Source organism: Emys orbicularis, chromosome 3 (genome assembly GCF_028017835.1).
Source record: "Emys orbicularis isolate rEmyOrb1 chromosome 3, rEmyOrb1.hap1, whole genome shotgun sequence".
In the NCBI taxonomy this organism is placed as follows: Eukaryota; Metazoa; Chordata; order Testudines; family Emydidae; genus Emys; species Emys orbicularis.
In genome coordinates, this window is record NC_088685.1 from 108617794 (window position 1) to 108634175 (window position 16382).

The 16382-nt window shown below is 41.4% G+C and overlaps 2 protein-coding genes across 6 annotated transcripts in view; one reads left to right on the forward strand and one right to left on the reverse strand.

Moving 5' to 3' along the window:
• The window catches only part of ECT2L (epithelial cell transforming 2 like), a 54854-nt gene extending 48606 nt beyond the window's left edge, over nt 1-6248 (forward strand). The window contains exons 19-21 of the mRNA XM_065402083.1: nt 679-767; nt 2509-2681; nt 6118-6248. Coding sequence (XP_065258155.1) covers nt 679-767; nt 2509-2681; nt 6118-6248 — 393 coding nt within the window. The remainder of the gene's footprint in view (nt 1-678; nt 768-2508; nt 2682-6117) is intronic.
• A 9218-nt stretch (nt 6249-15466) lies between these two features.
• Nucleotides 15467-16382, reverse strand: part of REPS1 (RALBP1 associated Eps domain containing 1) — a 119494-nt gene continuing 118578 nt past the window's right edge. For 4 of the 5 annotated variants that reach the window (XM_065400385.1, XM_065400384.1, XM_065400383.1 and 1 more), the window contains one exon: nt 15467-15661. In XM_065400385.1, the coding sequence (XP_065256457.1) occupies nt 15593-15661 (69 nt within the window). In that variant the 3' untranslated portion in view covers nt 15467-15592. The remainder of the gene's footprint in view (nt 15662-16382) is intronic. The other variant, XR_010561281.1, reaches the window with a different exon arrangement.

The following is a 16382-nucleotide window of genomic DNA, read 5'->3' on the forward strand; positions in this document are numbered from 1 at the left end:
CTCCCCTCAGGGCGTGAGGAGAGGGTAACATCATGGGAGTCCCTAGCTGTGGTACTCCATGGGAGATGTAGGCTGCAGTGGAGGACAGCCCATACAAAAGAGAATGGGGATATAAGGAACTCAAAGTACAAGTCTCATGAGGCACCACAGCAGGATGTCCAAATTATTTTGGTTTTGGGCTCGAAATATTTCAGTTTTTGGGTGTTTGATGAAAAATTGAGATTTTCTGTGGAAAGCAGACATCATGAAAAAAACCTGAAAAAAAACTTTGTTGAAAATTAGTGGACAGAAAATTTTCAGCCAGCCCTACCTGCAACATTTGCGTAATTAAATGTGCTAAAAAGTGGAAGTCAAGTGGTGACTCACTCAGCCATGTCAATGTCTACTTCAGTTGAGATGTATTTCAGGAGAAGCCACAATTTGCAGAATTTTTTTCCCCTGTATCTGGTAAATAACCAAAAGATATCTGACAGTATTAATCCATTTTAGAGGCACTACCCAAATCAAAATTCTGGCCACAAAAGGAGGCCTAATTAATAAAAACAAACAAAAAAATAACCCCATATTCTCTCATTGTCAGTCTATTGTGACTTAATCTTATAATTAACATACCAGGATAAACTTTATAACCAAAATTTGGTTTCCATGTCTTTTAATCCTGTAATGTTTAATTCACAGAATTTATTAGAAGCCAACAGGTACCTGATTAGAATACAAGATGTAACCCAGTTTAGCTGCTGTTCTGAGGAAATCTGTGTTCCATTCAGGTAAACAAACATATTAAAAAATACCAAAGGGGGGAGTGATAAATACAAAACTAGATCTCACAGGTGACTGGTTGCTAATTTAGAGTTGCAAAGAAGTTGTCCCAGGTCCTTGCCACTGTGCCCTGAGGAAATTTTGGAATGGAAAGAATCAAGTGGAATTACATATTCCTCTGGAGCACTGACGAGAGATCAGTCATTAGCATTAAGTGGTCATATCTCACTTCCATCAACTTCCTGTGGGAGGTGGGTAGCAAATTGCATTCTTCTTGTTTTCCTTTTGTGAGCTCTAAGGCAGCATTGAATTAACATAATATTAGATAATATTCAGGTTGGATAATTATCAGGTTCAAGCACAAGGTAGTGTGCCTACAAGGCTGAAGGCCAAAGTAATTAAAGAATAAACTGCCTTCAAATTTCTTTATCTGGTAGCACCCATCTCTTCCGACAGGTTCTTTTTTTTGTCTCAACTGTGGAGATAGAAATTAATTGACCAGAGTGATGATACCACTACTTAGATGTGTCTATGTTTCCAGCTTCAATTTTTGATTTCCAGCAAAGGAACCAGAACCTGTCATCTCTCTATCATCTGTAAAAGTTAGAAAAAATAATCAGCTCCATATTTAAGAAGTTTTCATACTGGTGCAAAACTGAGAAAAGTCTACAAAAAAACAATTCACTTGGCTGGTCATTTTCTGCATCTTTTGCTGCTATTTCAGATGTGTGTTTTAGTAAGAGCCTGCCTCCTACAAACAAGCTTCTTCTGCTTCACCATACAGGAACATGCAATAATATTGCAACTATGACTGGAGCTGAATACCATATGAATTGCAGAAGAATTTTCCTGCTCGTAATTCTTCTAAATTACAATGTTTAAGACTAGAGTGTAAACAGAAGACATTTAAAGGAAAGTTCAAAACCTGGCATAGGTGAGGGGAAAATACAATTTAAATAGCTTAGTTCCAGAAGTGAGGAGCCACAAAAACGTGTCCTGAAATTAAGAGACGGGTGGTATTAGATCTAAAATTTTACAAGTTTTGAACACTTGCAACAGGCTGGCAGTACCAAGAATAGAAGGTAGAAGGTCTCAGTCTTGATGAGAAGAGAAAACTAGTTGTAGTGAAGCCACAATTCTATTGAAAACAGGGCAAAGGACAACTCAAATTCCAACTCTTTACAGTTAACAGTACAGAGCAGCCAAACAACTTTGGTATAAAGGAACAGCCACTTCCCAAATGCTGGAAGTTCTAATTTGATTCTCAGTTCACCTGAAAGTCATTAAGAACTTAAATTAAAAACCAAAATTGAATGAAGCAAGACTGTAGAAAATTTGAAGCCTCTGTGGATTGTCAAAAACGGTATGTATCCCCCAACTCTATTAGCTGCAGCTTAAGGGATTCTTATAACCAGCGATGAGAATGAAGCGCGAGTGTTTGGTATCACCAGAACCCAAAGTTGTAATTGTAGCCCTACATGTATTTTACTTGCAATGTAAATTAATATAATACAGAATTTAAAGATTCCATCATCACCACTTTCATTTCCAAGGTCAGATCATCTTCCCTATGTTACTGGCCCCTTCACAATTATTTTCACTTAAAAGACAGGAAAAATATACTGATAATATATTGTAGCAGTACTGGATAACTCTGATGTAGCTACACTAATTCTCAGAAGCCTCTTATAGATTTCCACGTATCTCAAAGTTTAAAGCATACAAGTAATTGTTTTTCCCTTTTGGCAGGCTCTATGAACACATCAGCGATCTTAGCCTTTTTCTCTTCAACGATGCACTTGTTATTTCAAACCGTAGCATCTCTTATGTGCCGTTTGAACGGACTCCAAAAACAACTTACCAGTTCTTGGCATCAGTAGCTCTTCACAGGCTTGTTGTAGAAGACATTCCACGTTCAAAATGTATGTTTTATAACATTCCTCCAGTGATCAATAATGTCGGTTTAGAATGTTCCATTCTGTGGGCTATAATCTGCTGTTAGTTTGTTTTATTGTAGTTGAATTTGACCTACATAAGAAGTAATGTAAGCATGACGATGGGCCATTTGTATTTATGTGGATGAGGTGTAAGGCTGTAAGGTACCAAGCTACAGTTCTTTAGTGTTTTCCAAAAATAGATGGACTAAATCGCCATACACAAGTTCAGCTAACACTACACTTCAGGTAATTATTACCCCTTATTCAGACCCATGTTGAGTAGTTCTGATCATTACAGAGTTCTGGCTTAGGGTCTGTCTACACTGGAGTTTTATTTATTTATTTTTTTAAATTCCATTTGATTGCCAAATGACTTGAGTTAACTAACACGTTTGTACATGTTAGTGTGGAAGAGCCACAAGCATAGAGCACAGGGTAAACCAAAAGTGTGTGTATCCTGGAACAAGCATTTGTGAAGTGTCCCGACTGCCACGTGCAAACAGACTAATTTCAGTTAATTGGAAATTAAGTTAAAAACTCTAGTGCAGACCTATCCTTGCATGGTTTCTTACACCCCCCCCCCCATATCCCATATGGATAACACTGTGTGCACATGTGTTTTAAACTATTAAAACCCCTGGCCTCACTTACGCTGGAGGCTATCATCATCATCCACCCACGGAAGGGCAAGAGCTGAAGCAAAAGCCAGCATATGTCAATGGAAGACAGCAATATTGCATTCTGCCACTGTCATAGTGCAAGGCAGTAAATCAGCTTAACTCCCAGGCCCGCTTACTTTAACTTCCAAATTACTATTACCAGTATTTTCCAGCAGTCAGTAGGGACTGGTGCCTTTTCATGGGACCCTGAATGCAAAGGAGATATAGAACAGAATAGAACACAAGCGTGCCTAAAGTCTTTCTGTAATTTAGCAGGCAGAAGAATATATGAGTAACAGGGTTTGCAGAATGTACCCTGCAGCTATGTTTTTCTTCTCTCTCTCCCTCCCTCCTTTAGGCTCCAGAGGCTTTAGACTTCAGAGATAGTCCCACCATTAGGACTACAGCTGGAAGTTTTTTCGACGCTAACTTTTTCAGCAAAAAATACAGACTCATTGACACCAAAACATTTTGTGAATTTGTGTCAATTTTACCGCACTGTTTTGGATGGCAAAGCCTAAAAAAAATCTGAAAAAATTGAAGTGTTCTGTTGACATTTTCAGAAATAAATGTTTTAATTTTTTTATTCAAAATGATTTTCAAAATTTACTTCATTTTATTTAAAAATTAAAAAGATTCAAGAATTTTAATGTTTTTTGTTTCCGCTTAAGCAGAACACTTCATTCGGTCCAAAACAATCTTTTTAGGTTTCGATTCACTGAACCTTTTTAAAACATTGATTTTAGTTTGACCCCAAACTACTTTTCCCCCCCATTTTTCAGAATTGCCAGCAAACCAAAACATCTGTTATTCACACAGCACTAATTAGCGCACCCTTCAGAACTAACCCTTCCATTGCTCCTCCTTGAGCTCCCCTCTCAGCAAGTGGATTGCTCTCATTACACAATCTAAAAGCTTTCACTATTCGATAACTATTTCTGATATCCGGACATTTTGGCTGAATTTTACTCTAGTACCTGAAAAAAATATTCAAGTTTGATCCTTTACCCATTCAACCATAATGAAATATCTGAATTAGTTCTTAATCAAATCAATTCCTCCCACCTTTTGTTTAGCAAAAGCAGCTTTTACTTAACACCTATATTAATTACAGCTGTACTTGAAACACTGAAGAAAGGGTTGTTTACCAGACAAGTGGGGGGAATAATATTTTGAACTCCGCATAAACAAGCAACTGGGCTAATCAGTCCCTATACAGGGAATCCTCTTGATGCACGCTTAACTTTCATTAACATTAATGAGTGTTGTAAGGAGTTGTATGCATCAGGAAAACCTCTCCCCCGCTTCCTGTGTCTATTTTTAAATGAGAGGGGATTTCTCAAGCCTGATAAAGCAAATACCTGGAGTGCCCATAGATAAATGTCAGCACCAGGCGTGCACTGTTACATCTGCCAAAACCATTATAAATCCAATAGCATACAAAGCAATTTAACACCAGTAGTGCATACTTCAAACAATCTGGATTATGTTAGTGAAATGCATAGACATAGTTTGACTTCTATATTTGGGGGTGAGGACCACACACTCAGTTTATGTTAATTATTTAATCACCCTTAATTTTTTGTTTCAATTTATTTGCAGTATGTTTACCACTTAAAAAAATCAATATTAACATAAAAACAAATTCTTGAATAAACAGAACCAAGCACTTTCATGTAACTATGAATCAGGTCTCCTTGGTTTTAGAGATACCTAAACATGCAATGCACACAAACAAATCCATGGCTAAAACCCGTCCCCTTTGCCCGGCTGCTTGAGCACATTCCACTCACATTTAACCTTCCTTGTTCACTTTGTCACTCACCTGGGCTTGACACAGTCAGTGCTATACACTGCACAGACCCTTGGGAAGCAGCTCTGATCTTATGTTCACTTGCTACAGTGTTACCGGTGCTGATTAGAATGTCTAGATACCTGTGTTTCTGAGGCAAGTCTCTTATTTTACGGGATAGTAAAACTGAAATGGCCCCAAGCTGAAGCTCTGCTGTCCTCCCCTTACGCAGCCCATGTGAGGGAACTGACCTGGACAGTGCCTAATGTCACTGCTCGCCTCCCTTCCCCCGAACATTGCTCCGCACGGAGGAAGCAGGGCCAAATAGAAGGGAGAAAAAAATCTGACCCCCCCCCCCACCATGCGTCACGTCTGCGATGTATCTAGTTTGGGGAGGCAATGCCCCTCCATACCCCTCCCAATCCCTACCCATAGTGAAATGCTTAGTAGCTTCTGTCTGCTTTTCCCCATCCTCAAGAGCCTAAGCAACCAGCAGATTTAAAAAAAAAAAAAAAAAAAAACTTAATCCGAGAAGGCCAGAATCCATAGCTAGATTAAGTTAGCATAGCTCCCTCAGAGAGCCCAGTGCAGGTCACTGGAGCTATGCCTATACACCAGTTTAGGAGAAGGTAGGGTTGACGGTCAGCATATACTTAGATTTCAAACTTTTAGCAAACATGATGCCTAAAAACATAACTTAACACTGTCCAGTGTCTCCCCTGTGATTGCTACCTCACTTTGTGGGCTGTATTCTATGGGCTTCCCGTATGACCAGCCCCACATGCTCTTAAATCAGACAAGCAGAAGTATTTTTTGCTATTCATTATGTCCTTAAACCATTGGAAGTCAGAATTTAAGAGTAAAGCTATTTGCAAGATTCTATGAAACTCTACCACCTATTCCTTAGATAACCTATTGGTCAAGAGCAGTTAATATACTAAAGCCTTTTTCTTTTTTTACACACTAACAGATATCAAGAATGCATTTATTCTACAAGGCCCAAAACGCCAATGGATTTGTTCTATAGAGGATGAAGCTGATAAATTTACATGGCTGTCTGCACTGCAAAGTGCAATCAACTGTAGCATTGAGAAGAACTGAGATTCATCTTAGTGTTTAGGATGCCCAACTCCTCTAGTATGCGCTAATTATTTGTGAACAGATATTCTGTGCAGTTTCCTACTCTGAGGAACTTTTGTTCAAATTCTGCATCATTACCAAGAAGTTAGCATTCCTTTTGATAGAATACTATCATGTGTATGCCTCAGACTGCAGAAACTTACAGTAGTATCAACACTCGTTGTCGACCTGTGAGATTGATCTTTTTAAAAAAAGATCACACTATTACAGTCCATTTCGCCTTCAGAATTTAAGGCAAAATCCGCACAATATGACTTAATGGCCTTCATAAAAATCTTCATTGTATGACAAACCTGAAGAAAGCTGCTAATTCGTCGAGAATCTGCTATGAAAAGGGCTTTAGATATTCTCCACTGATTGCACGAGGGGACACTACAGTTTGGTTAAGGGTAACAAGACATTTTGGCCTTGGCTACACTTGCAGATGTACAGCGCTGTGAGTTAAACCTGACTTCGTGCAGCTGAATAGGGAAAGCGCTGCAGTCTGTCCACACTGACAGCTGCCCAGCGCACTGTCGTGGCCACATTTGCAGCAATTGCAGCGCTATTGGGAGAGGTGCATTATGGGCAGCTATCCCACAGAGCACCTCTTCCCATTCTGGCGCCGTGGGCTGTTGGAAGGGGGCGTGAGTGCAGGGCATTCTGGGTCCTGTCCCAACGCCCCGTGATGCATCGCTTCACATCCCAGAAATCCCTTTGTTTCCGTCCACCTCTGGCGCCATCTTTCAACGGTTTCTGTGCAGCGCGATCTGTCTGCGGGAAATGGAGCCCGAACTGCTGAGGCGTATGCTGACTTATCTCACCAGCACGTCACGTTTGGCTGTCGAACTATTCCTTAAGATCCAAAGTGACAGTGAGAGTGAGGAATCAGACGATGCTATCGAGCCACGTAACGCGTACGACACGAAATTGCTTGTGGCATTCACGGACATGCTCAGCACCGTGAAATGCCGCTTTTGGGCTCGGGAAACAGGCACCGAGTGGTGGGATCACATCGTCATGGAAGTCTGGGATGATGAGCAGTGGCTGCAGAACTTTCGGATGAGAAAAGCCACTTTCATGGGACTGTGTGAGAAGCTTGGCCCCACCCTGAGGCGCAAGGACAAGAGATTGAGAGCTGCCCTGCCAGTGGAGAAGCGGGTGGCTATTGCAATCTCGAAGCTGGCAACTCCAGACAGCTACCGGTCGGTCGCAAACCAGTTTGGAGTGGGAAAGTCGACCGTTGGAATCGTGTTGATGCAAGTTTGCAAGGCCATTAATCGCATCCTACTCAGAAGAACCGTGACTCTGGGTAACGTGCAGGAAATAGTGGATGGCTTTGCACAAATGGGGTTCCCTAACTGTGGAGGGGCGATAGATGGGACGCACATTCCTATTCTGGCACCACCCCACCTAGGCTCCGAGTACGTTAATCGGAAGGGGTATTTCTCTATCGTTCTCCAGGTACTTGTGGATCACCGTGGGCATTTCATTGACATTAACACAGGCTGGCCCGGAAAGGTGCATGACGCATGCATCTTTCGGAACACTTGGCTGTTCAGGAAGATGCAGGCCGGGACTTTTTTCCCAGAACGGAAGATCATGGTAGGGGAAGTCGAAATGCCCATTGTGATCCTTGGAGATCCCGCTTACCCGTTAATGCTGTGGCTCATGAAACCCTACACAGGGAGCCTTGACAGCAGCAAGGAACGGTTCAACTACAGGCTGAGCCGGTGCCGAATGACTGTGGAGTGTGCCTTTGGCCGTTTAAAGGGCCGCTGGCGATCTCTGTATGGGAAGCTGGACCTGGCCGAAAACAGCATCCCCGCGGTTATATCCGCGTGCTGTGCCCTCCATAATATTTGTGAAGGGTGAAAGCTTCACTCAGGCATGGACCTCCGAGGTTCAACACTTGAAGGCTGAATTTGCACAGCCAGAGAGCAGGGCTATCACAGGGGCCCAGCGTGGGGCTGCAAGGATTAGGGATGCCTTGAGGGAGCAATTTGAGGCTGAAAACCAGCAGTGATAGCTGGTGCCCTGCACGGGAATGAAGTGCAGTAGTTCCAATCTTTAGGAATCGGTGTTTGGTAAGCAGACAAGCAGACTTGCAGTGCCTGTTTATTTCCTGGGCTAAGGAGTCTTTTACTTTATGCAATAATAAAGAATGTTTTCAAAGCCAAAAAATCCATTTATTGAAAAGAAAAAAAAATTATTTATTGAAAAGAAACAAGGGGGTGGAGTGGGGAACGGTACAATCACAGATTCGCGTATGTCCTGTCTGGTGTGCTGTGCAGGGAGTGCTGCACTTCAGGATAGCTATACTGCATAGTGATGGGGGTTGAGTGCAGAGGGTAAGGGTCGTGGTTTTCAGGGCTGGGTGGTGAAGATACTGGTGTTGGAGGCAGTGGGTGGCGTGAAGAACACGGAAGTTGGGGAAAGTGGGTTAGAGGTGACCGTGGGGCACAACAGAAAGAGTTTTGGGACAAGGGCTGTGTGTGTGTGTGGGGGGGTGGCATTTGAGGTACTGCTCCTCTTTCTGCATGGCTACGCGCTCCTGGATAGCATCTGCTTGGCGCTCCAAGATGCTTATGAGCCGATCCGTGCTTTGCTGCCGGTGCTCCGTGCCTTGCCGCCGGTGCGCTGCGTTTTCCTGGTGGATCCTGCTTTCTCTCTCCCTCCAGTTCTGTGCTTTCTCATTCTCTTTAATAGATTGCCGCATCACTTCTTGCAGCATGTCTTCTTTGCTTTTTCGCGGTCTCTTCCTGAGTCTTTGCAGTCTCTGAGCAGGCGATAAGAGGGATGGCTCAGGTCTCAAGGTTGATGCTGCTGTATAGGCAAAATGCAACATTTAACGGAGGCAGCATTGTTTATACCAGACAGAGTAATGATTTCCCCCGCACTTAAGGAGTAGAAAACACACAGGGTCTACACAACTGCATAATTTTCCCGTCCGAAACAGAGCGCACATCTCACGGGAGCCTCAAAATGGTGAGTAAGGGGGACTGATTGTTTCAGGGCTGCACTGTCCTCTGGGTTTCTGTGCCTTGGGGAGAGCCAACAGCTTCAGGGGGCAGCTACACTGAACACTGTCCCAACATTCTCCACGGGAGTTCGTCCTGGACGATATCTCGCTGCTGAGGGTGACCTGGGAAGCAAGGGAGGGTCTTCTACTGCAATGCGGCTTCCGCCCTGGCCCATATGCAGCTTGCCTGTGTGCAGCAATGGTCCCCCCGCCCCTCGCGGCACAGTGGCGCGGACACGTTAGCCTGGCTGGGAGAAGGACCACGGTGGCTCTCCCGATAAACCTGCGCAAGCGCATTGCACACGTTCTGGATGAGACATTCGAGGAGATTACCAAGGCCGATTACCGCGATGTGATAAACCACATCAATGCACTATTCCGCATCTAGGCATGCATGCCTAACCCTCCTCTCCCAAAGAGCCCGCACCGAAAAAATTCCTTCCCGGAAAAAAAAACGCTTACCAAGAACCTGCTCTTCTGTTTGTCCTCCACCAAGTACCGACCGCTGCGACTGGCTACCTTCCTCCCGGCTCGAGAAGAGCTCCTGGCTGCATGGCTCCAGAGATTCCGGGGTGTCTCCATCCGGCCCACCACCCTCACTCCCGTTTTCCTCCTCCTCTCCCCCCCCCCACCCCGGCTCTGAAGTGTCCATGGTGGTGCTCGGAGTGGAGGTGGGGTTAACCCCAAGTATCGCATCCAGCTCTTTGTAGAATCGGCAGGTCGCGGGGGGAGCACCCGAGCACCCGTTTGCGTCGCGGGCTTTGCGGTAGGCACTCCGCAGCTCCTTCACTTTAATCCTGCACTGTAGGGCGTCCTGGTCATGGCCCCTTTCCATCATGTCCTTTGATACCTTCCCGAAGGTATCGTAATTCCTACGGCTGGAGCGCAGCTGGGACTGGACAGCTTCCTCCCCCCAAACACTGATGAGGTCCAACAACTCGCCATTGCTCCATGCTGGGGCTCGTTTGGCGCGTGAAGGCATGGTCACCTGGAAAGATTCGCTGATAGCACTCCACACCACACCAGGCTGAGCAAATAGGAAGGGGATTTTTTTAAATTCCCAGGGAATGTAAAGGGTGGGTCACATGGTCGGTTATCTGAGGCCAGGGCAGTAGAGTTTGAACTGCTGACCAGAGTGGCTAGAACAGGCATTGTGGGATACTGCCGAATAATTCTGGAGGCCATTCACAGCGCACTGAGCGGCCACACTGGTGCCGCAGCGCAATACTCGCTATTCCTCTCGGGGAGGTGGAGTACCTGCAGCGGTGTACCCAGGGAGATACAGCGCTGTAAGTGCCCTGCCAGTGTGGACGGGGAGTGAGTTACAGCGCTGGGGGCGGCTTTACAGCGCTGCAACTCGCAAGTGTAGCCAAGACCTTTAACTGGTATATTCTCGGTATATACTACCCATTAATTCCTTGTATCATAGTTTCAAAGGCCATTAAGGAGATAGAAACATTTTACTTTTTGCAATTTTTATTAAAGACCAAAGTCCTGCATTTTCACATAATTCCTCACTGAGTGAAAATTGTACTAAAAATAATTAGTACAGCAATATGAGTAATAAAGTATACAGGCTCTGGGAAATAAAATAAGTTGTTAGAGGTTACAAAGAGATATAGCTCTTGGAAGTATAACTCTGTAGCTGAAACTGAAATCACCCAACAAGGACTGCTGTAGAAGGTATTTAAGCACCATAGTAACAAAAATAGGTAAGTTATGTTTAGAATTTACATGAACGAACGGCTCCTTATCTTTCCCCTAGAATTACTATTTGCTCTGGGTCTGTTCTTACATTTTTAGGAACCTAATGTCAAGGAATTCTTGCAATTTGTTTTGGTTTCATGGAATAGAAATGTGTTCATTAAAGGTTAAGACATACAATGCTTCAAATATTACCTCTCAAGAACTTCCTTCTCAGTAAAATGATAAGATTTTGTGCTTACTATTAACAAGCAGATTAAGACAAATTCTTCTGTAAGTGTATTTTGGTAAAGTATTTTTAGGGTGTGTCTACACAGCAAGTTACTGCACAGCAAGCCAAGGTGTGAATCTACAGTGTTCCAGTTTGCCACTCAATGTCCAATATGGACACTACTACAGTGCCGTGAAAGCTCCAGAGTGCGGCTTAGCAGTACGTTAGGCCCCACTCTAGAACTTCCACTGTACTGAAGCAGTGACCACACAGGACATTACTGAGGGGTAAGCTGATTCCCTATAGATCATACCCTGGCTTGCAATACAGGAACTTGCTAGGTATACAAGCCCTTAGTGAACAAGGCTTATGAGCATACATTAGAGGTGGGAGAAGTGTACCTCAACCTACCAAGGCCCAAATGAAGACCAGAATGTATGGCAGACTCAATGAAGGACAAAAATTATTCATGTAGGAAATTTAAAAATGCTGTGGATTCATTCCTTTAGTGTAAATAACATTTTATAACCTTAATTTTGTAATTCTCTATTCTGGATGTCAGATGTATTTTTCAGTAATAAGTGAGAAAAATCCAGTCCATGTAAGACGGAATCGGTGCCTTTGGGATGAAAATGAGGGACCCTTGAGATGGACAAGAAAAAGCATGAAGAATAATTTATTACACTGACAGTCTTTAAAAGTAGCATTGCCTTTAAAAAAAGAAAAGGCTTTTCACATATCCAGTTTTATTTTGTAGATAAACAGTCATGGGAGAGGACAATGAATAGGTATTGAGGGAAAATAAGCAACAATTCAAGCACCAGGAATGGTGGAAGAAAAGAGGCAAATTAGTAGAGGGAAAAGATGGGGGGAAGTGCTAGAGGGAAGAGAAAAATCAGATCAAGAAATTGATGCTGCTTGTTATAGCAGCCTGTAATAAGTTTAGTTTTTCCAAACAGTTTGAAGAAAAATACTGTGTGCAAACAAATGTGTGTACACGAACTGTATTTGCATTTATCCTTCCTCCCCTATTTATTCCCCAAGCTACTCACTTTGCAGTAGCATGCAGCAGCATCATAGATTGCAACCACACTGTCCTAGGCACTGTACAAATACAGAATCTCTGGCCCAAAGAGCTCACAATCAATCTAGGATTATAACTAGGATGATCAGATAGCAACTGTGAAAAAATGGGACAGGGGTAGCGGGGTAATAGGCACCTATGTAAGAAAAAGTCCCAAAAAAACAGGACTGTCCCTATAAAAACGGGATATCTGGTCACCCTAATTATAACAAGATGCAACAGGTAGCTAGAACAAACAAATGGGAGACAGAAGGGATTGATGAGGGAATATTAAAACAATTACCGGTATGTTTTGCATCCCACCGACTTCCATTAGGAATCAGACAGAATTCCCTTTTATTGAATATAAATCCTGCCCACATTACTTTTTAGATGAGTTAAATGTTGATGACCACCACATAATCTGATGTTCTTAAAATAAAAGATTGTAGTGAAGAGGAGAAATTAAACTAGCCCTTTAGATAGTACAGATTTTTTTCTGAATTAAAAATTTGGTTTAAAGTTCACATAATGAGCATTCAAAATAAATCACAAGAAATCTTTAAAAAAAACAAAAAACAGTCATCCTATTTCTCCTGCCTAGATATAAAACTGGTATTACTGCAATTAAGCTCTTAATTTGATGTATTTGATGTACAATTTTGTTGATTCCATTGCAAAGATTTGCGACATTGAGATCCATACATGCATTTAGGATTTGAAAGTAAAAGTTTTTTTACATTTAATTCAAAGGTCTGAATGTCTTATGATTTTTTTTTTTAAATCTATTTTATAAACGAAACTGCAAGGACAATTACATGCATACAATTTTTAAAGAATCATGTTCCTTGATTGTACCAGAGGACCCAGTTGGAAAGTGCAGCATATGGTCTTTCAGTGTTACCTGGCTACTTGATAATTAGTTACAATGGTGAAGTGATCTTAGACGATTCACTTTTCTGGGTTGCCTTGCATTTCTCCTTTTCGCTTATACCTGATTTCACTAAATTTAGTCTGACACTTAATCTACTAATTGACAACATATTGTGCAAGTGTGATTTCTACATAGGCAGTTTATTTTTTAAACAAGTTATTCATTATAGAAATCTTAATCCACCTACATGCAAATAAAAAGATCCACTTTTTTCATTTCACAATGTGAAATTCATTACTTCTATGTTAAGGAATGCTAGTTTGCTTATGTTCAAAAGAAAACAGTAATGTTTCCATGACATTTTCAAAAAATATAACTGGAACAGGTGTTAAAAATGGTAAAATTCCCCCACAGTATTTTTAACAACTGCAAGTATCCTGTCAATGTATAGCAATCAGAAAGGGAAACATACTAATCTATTTTCACTGTCCAAACAGAACTGCAAGTAGTAAATAGCATATACAGTGGAAAATTTGATTTAAAATGTTCTTTTCAATAATCAATTGGTAATGTGGTTAAGAAACTAATTTAAAACCAACAGTGAAGCAGGGAAGGTCAGGGGCTTCTAAACTGATCCATTTAGTGTGATTACATTCAGAAGGTACTGTCACAGAAATCTAGTTAATGTAATTTATTAGTGACCTTCTTTCACCCAAGAGTTACACTGCATTCTGCCTTTATACAGGATGCCTAAGTTTATTTCTAAATTTAAGATAATATCCATTCTACCTTAGCACTTTTCATCAATAGATCTCAGAGAGCTTTGCAAAGGAGGTCAGCATCATTATTCCCATTTTACAGATGGGGAAGCTAAGGCACAAAGTAGTAACACGACTTACTAAAGGTCTTCCAGTAGGTGAGTGGCAGATCCTGCACCACACTGCATCCCTTATGCTTGTACTCTAGAAACGAGACACAGTTTGTGCGGCTATATTAACATAAATGAAGGCTAGCCTCAAGAAAATCCAAGATGGCCAATAGCTGAAAACTAGAAGAACAAAGGGATCTACTGCTCCTTGTGACTGCCATCAAAAAGATTAAAAAATATATTCCTGCAGATTTGTGAGAGTTACAAGTTCCAGTTAAAGATGAATCAACAAAATTAAAATATTGTGCTGTTTTATTGGTGTAAAAAATCACACAATTGCTAGTTCTGATTCTGCTGAGATACATCCATGCGGTTTAACATCTATGATCCCACAGCCAGAAGAAGCCATTAAATAGAATATCTGCTGTTAGTCAGCAATTAATGCAAATTTACATATGAGATCAAAAGGTGTGTATCATACAATATACAACAAAACCTAATACAGTACATCAACCCCAATAACAGGATACACTCAGGGAACTTTTTGTTAATAGTGAAACCTGTCTATATGCCAGAAGAATAAGGCCTGGAGACAAGGTAACAGAAGGTAACCCAGAAGTCCTAAGAAACAAACTGTTTATTTTTTGGCTGGGAATTAGAAGTTCAGAGAGGTATTGACACATTACTTGACAGTACAATCTGTTACAGTAAAGACTGGTGGATATGATCTGTTAATAAAAAGTAATGTGTGAAGCATGCATTTACAGGTAGTGCTCAGGAAATGTGCAATCAATACATTGGGAATTAACACCCAATTCTTTTCACAGAAGAGATGACCGAGGAAGGTCTGTTACGTATAGTATCAGTTGTACCATAGGTCATTTATATGCATGCGGCTGAATCAAGATCATGAGTGGAAAAATGTGAACACCTGGCAATCTGGTCACATACTGCACAAAGTATGAAACGAAGATGAAATAACCAAATTTAGATGATATGGCAAGGTAGCCTGCAAGAAACTCTGTGGCAGCCTGAGGGAGCTACTTTATTGCAAAAAAGGCAGGCTTTCTGGAATTGTGAATTACTTGCTAAATTGTGAAAGGTGGCTTGGGAGATCAATTTTGGTTCACATACCAGATTAGTTTTCCTGTTTTACACAATAAAACAAATGCTGCAGTGTAAGAGGCATTTATGGTATATGTTTGCTTTAATGTTAAAAGTTAACTGATAAGCTGTCCTTTTCTTTGACATGAAATATAGAAACCATTAGGTAATTAATTCCAGTTTGAAGTTTTGGCCACTGAAACTGTGCAAACTCAACTCCACCAGAAAGATCATGCACTCCCAAGGAAATGGCAGGGGAGGCAGTGCCAAGATACACAACATTCAAGGAAAAAAGTTATCCTGATTTTTTTGATTGAAGTTAAAATATTTAAATGCAAAGATGGACAAACTGGACAGAACAGAATCACAAAATTTAATGTTGAATAGAGCGCATTGAGCTGAATGAATGGGTCTTTCAATAGGCTTTGAACCCAATCCCCCTTTCCAAATTTAGTAAATTCACAATTAACGGCAATTGGCTTATAGGTGAGAGAAGGGTCGAAGCTGTTCCAGTTGGACTTCCAGGGAGATTCTCTCTTCAAGAACATCCTGGAAAGGAAAGATTTTCAATTTACAGTCCAAAGTGAAAGAACATTCTGAAAAAATTCTTACAGTGATCAAAATAAGGTAAATGTTAGCATCAGCTTTGGGCATTCACTTCAAGTTGTTTTCTAAAGAATACAAGAACCCCCTCCCTTCAGCTGAATCAGAGCCTCGGCTAGTGAATTCTGCACACTATGAATGAGACCTTTGTTAAAAAATAAAGCCATTTAGCAGGCTGCATTCCTTTTTGTGCCACCCAAATACTAGGCAAGGATAAGTAGACATGAATTTATACATACGATATTTTCAAATAAAATCAGGAGAAGAGAGTGAGGCAGAATTTCACTTGGTTAAAGTTTCATGAACTTGAAGTTTGTCTTCAGTGAATTTCACCCATCCCAACTGTCTTTAAAGAACTATAATACAGATTTGAATTCAGACTTCTCAGTTTTCTAAATGACCTGCACTCCTATCTAGCCAGCATAGTATAAATTCAATGTGTTTAGCATCTGGATTGGTTTAGTATGAAATTCATAACTAAGACGAGGTGCTGAAAACATAAATTAGGTAAAAGTACATTGGCATCCAAAGACAAATTCAAAAGGTAAAGCACAAGACAACAGTGAGCAATTTAACTAGTTAGGTTAGACTAGTGACTGTTTTCTTGTGTTTATTTACTGAATTGCAATTTTTGCATTTCAGATATTTTGTGCCTTTCCCCCCCCCC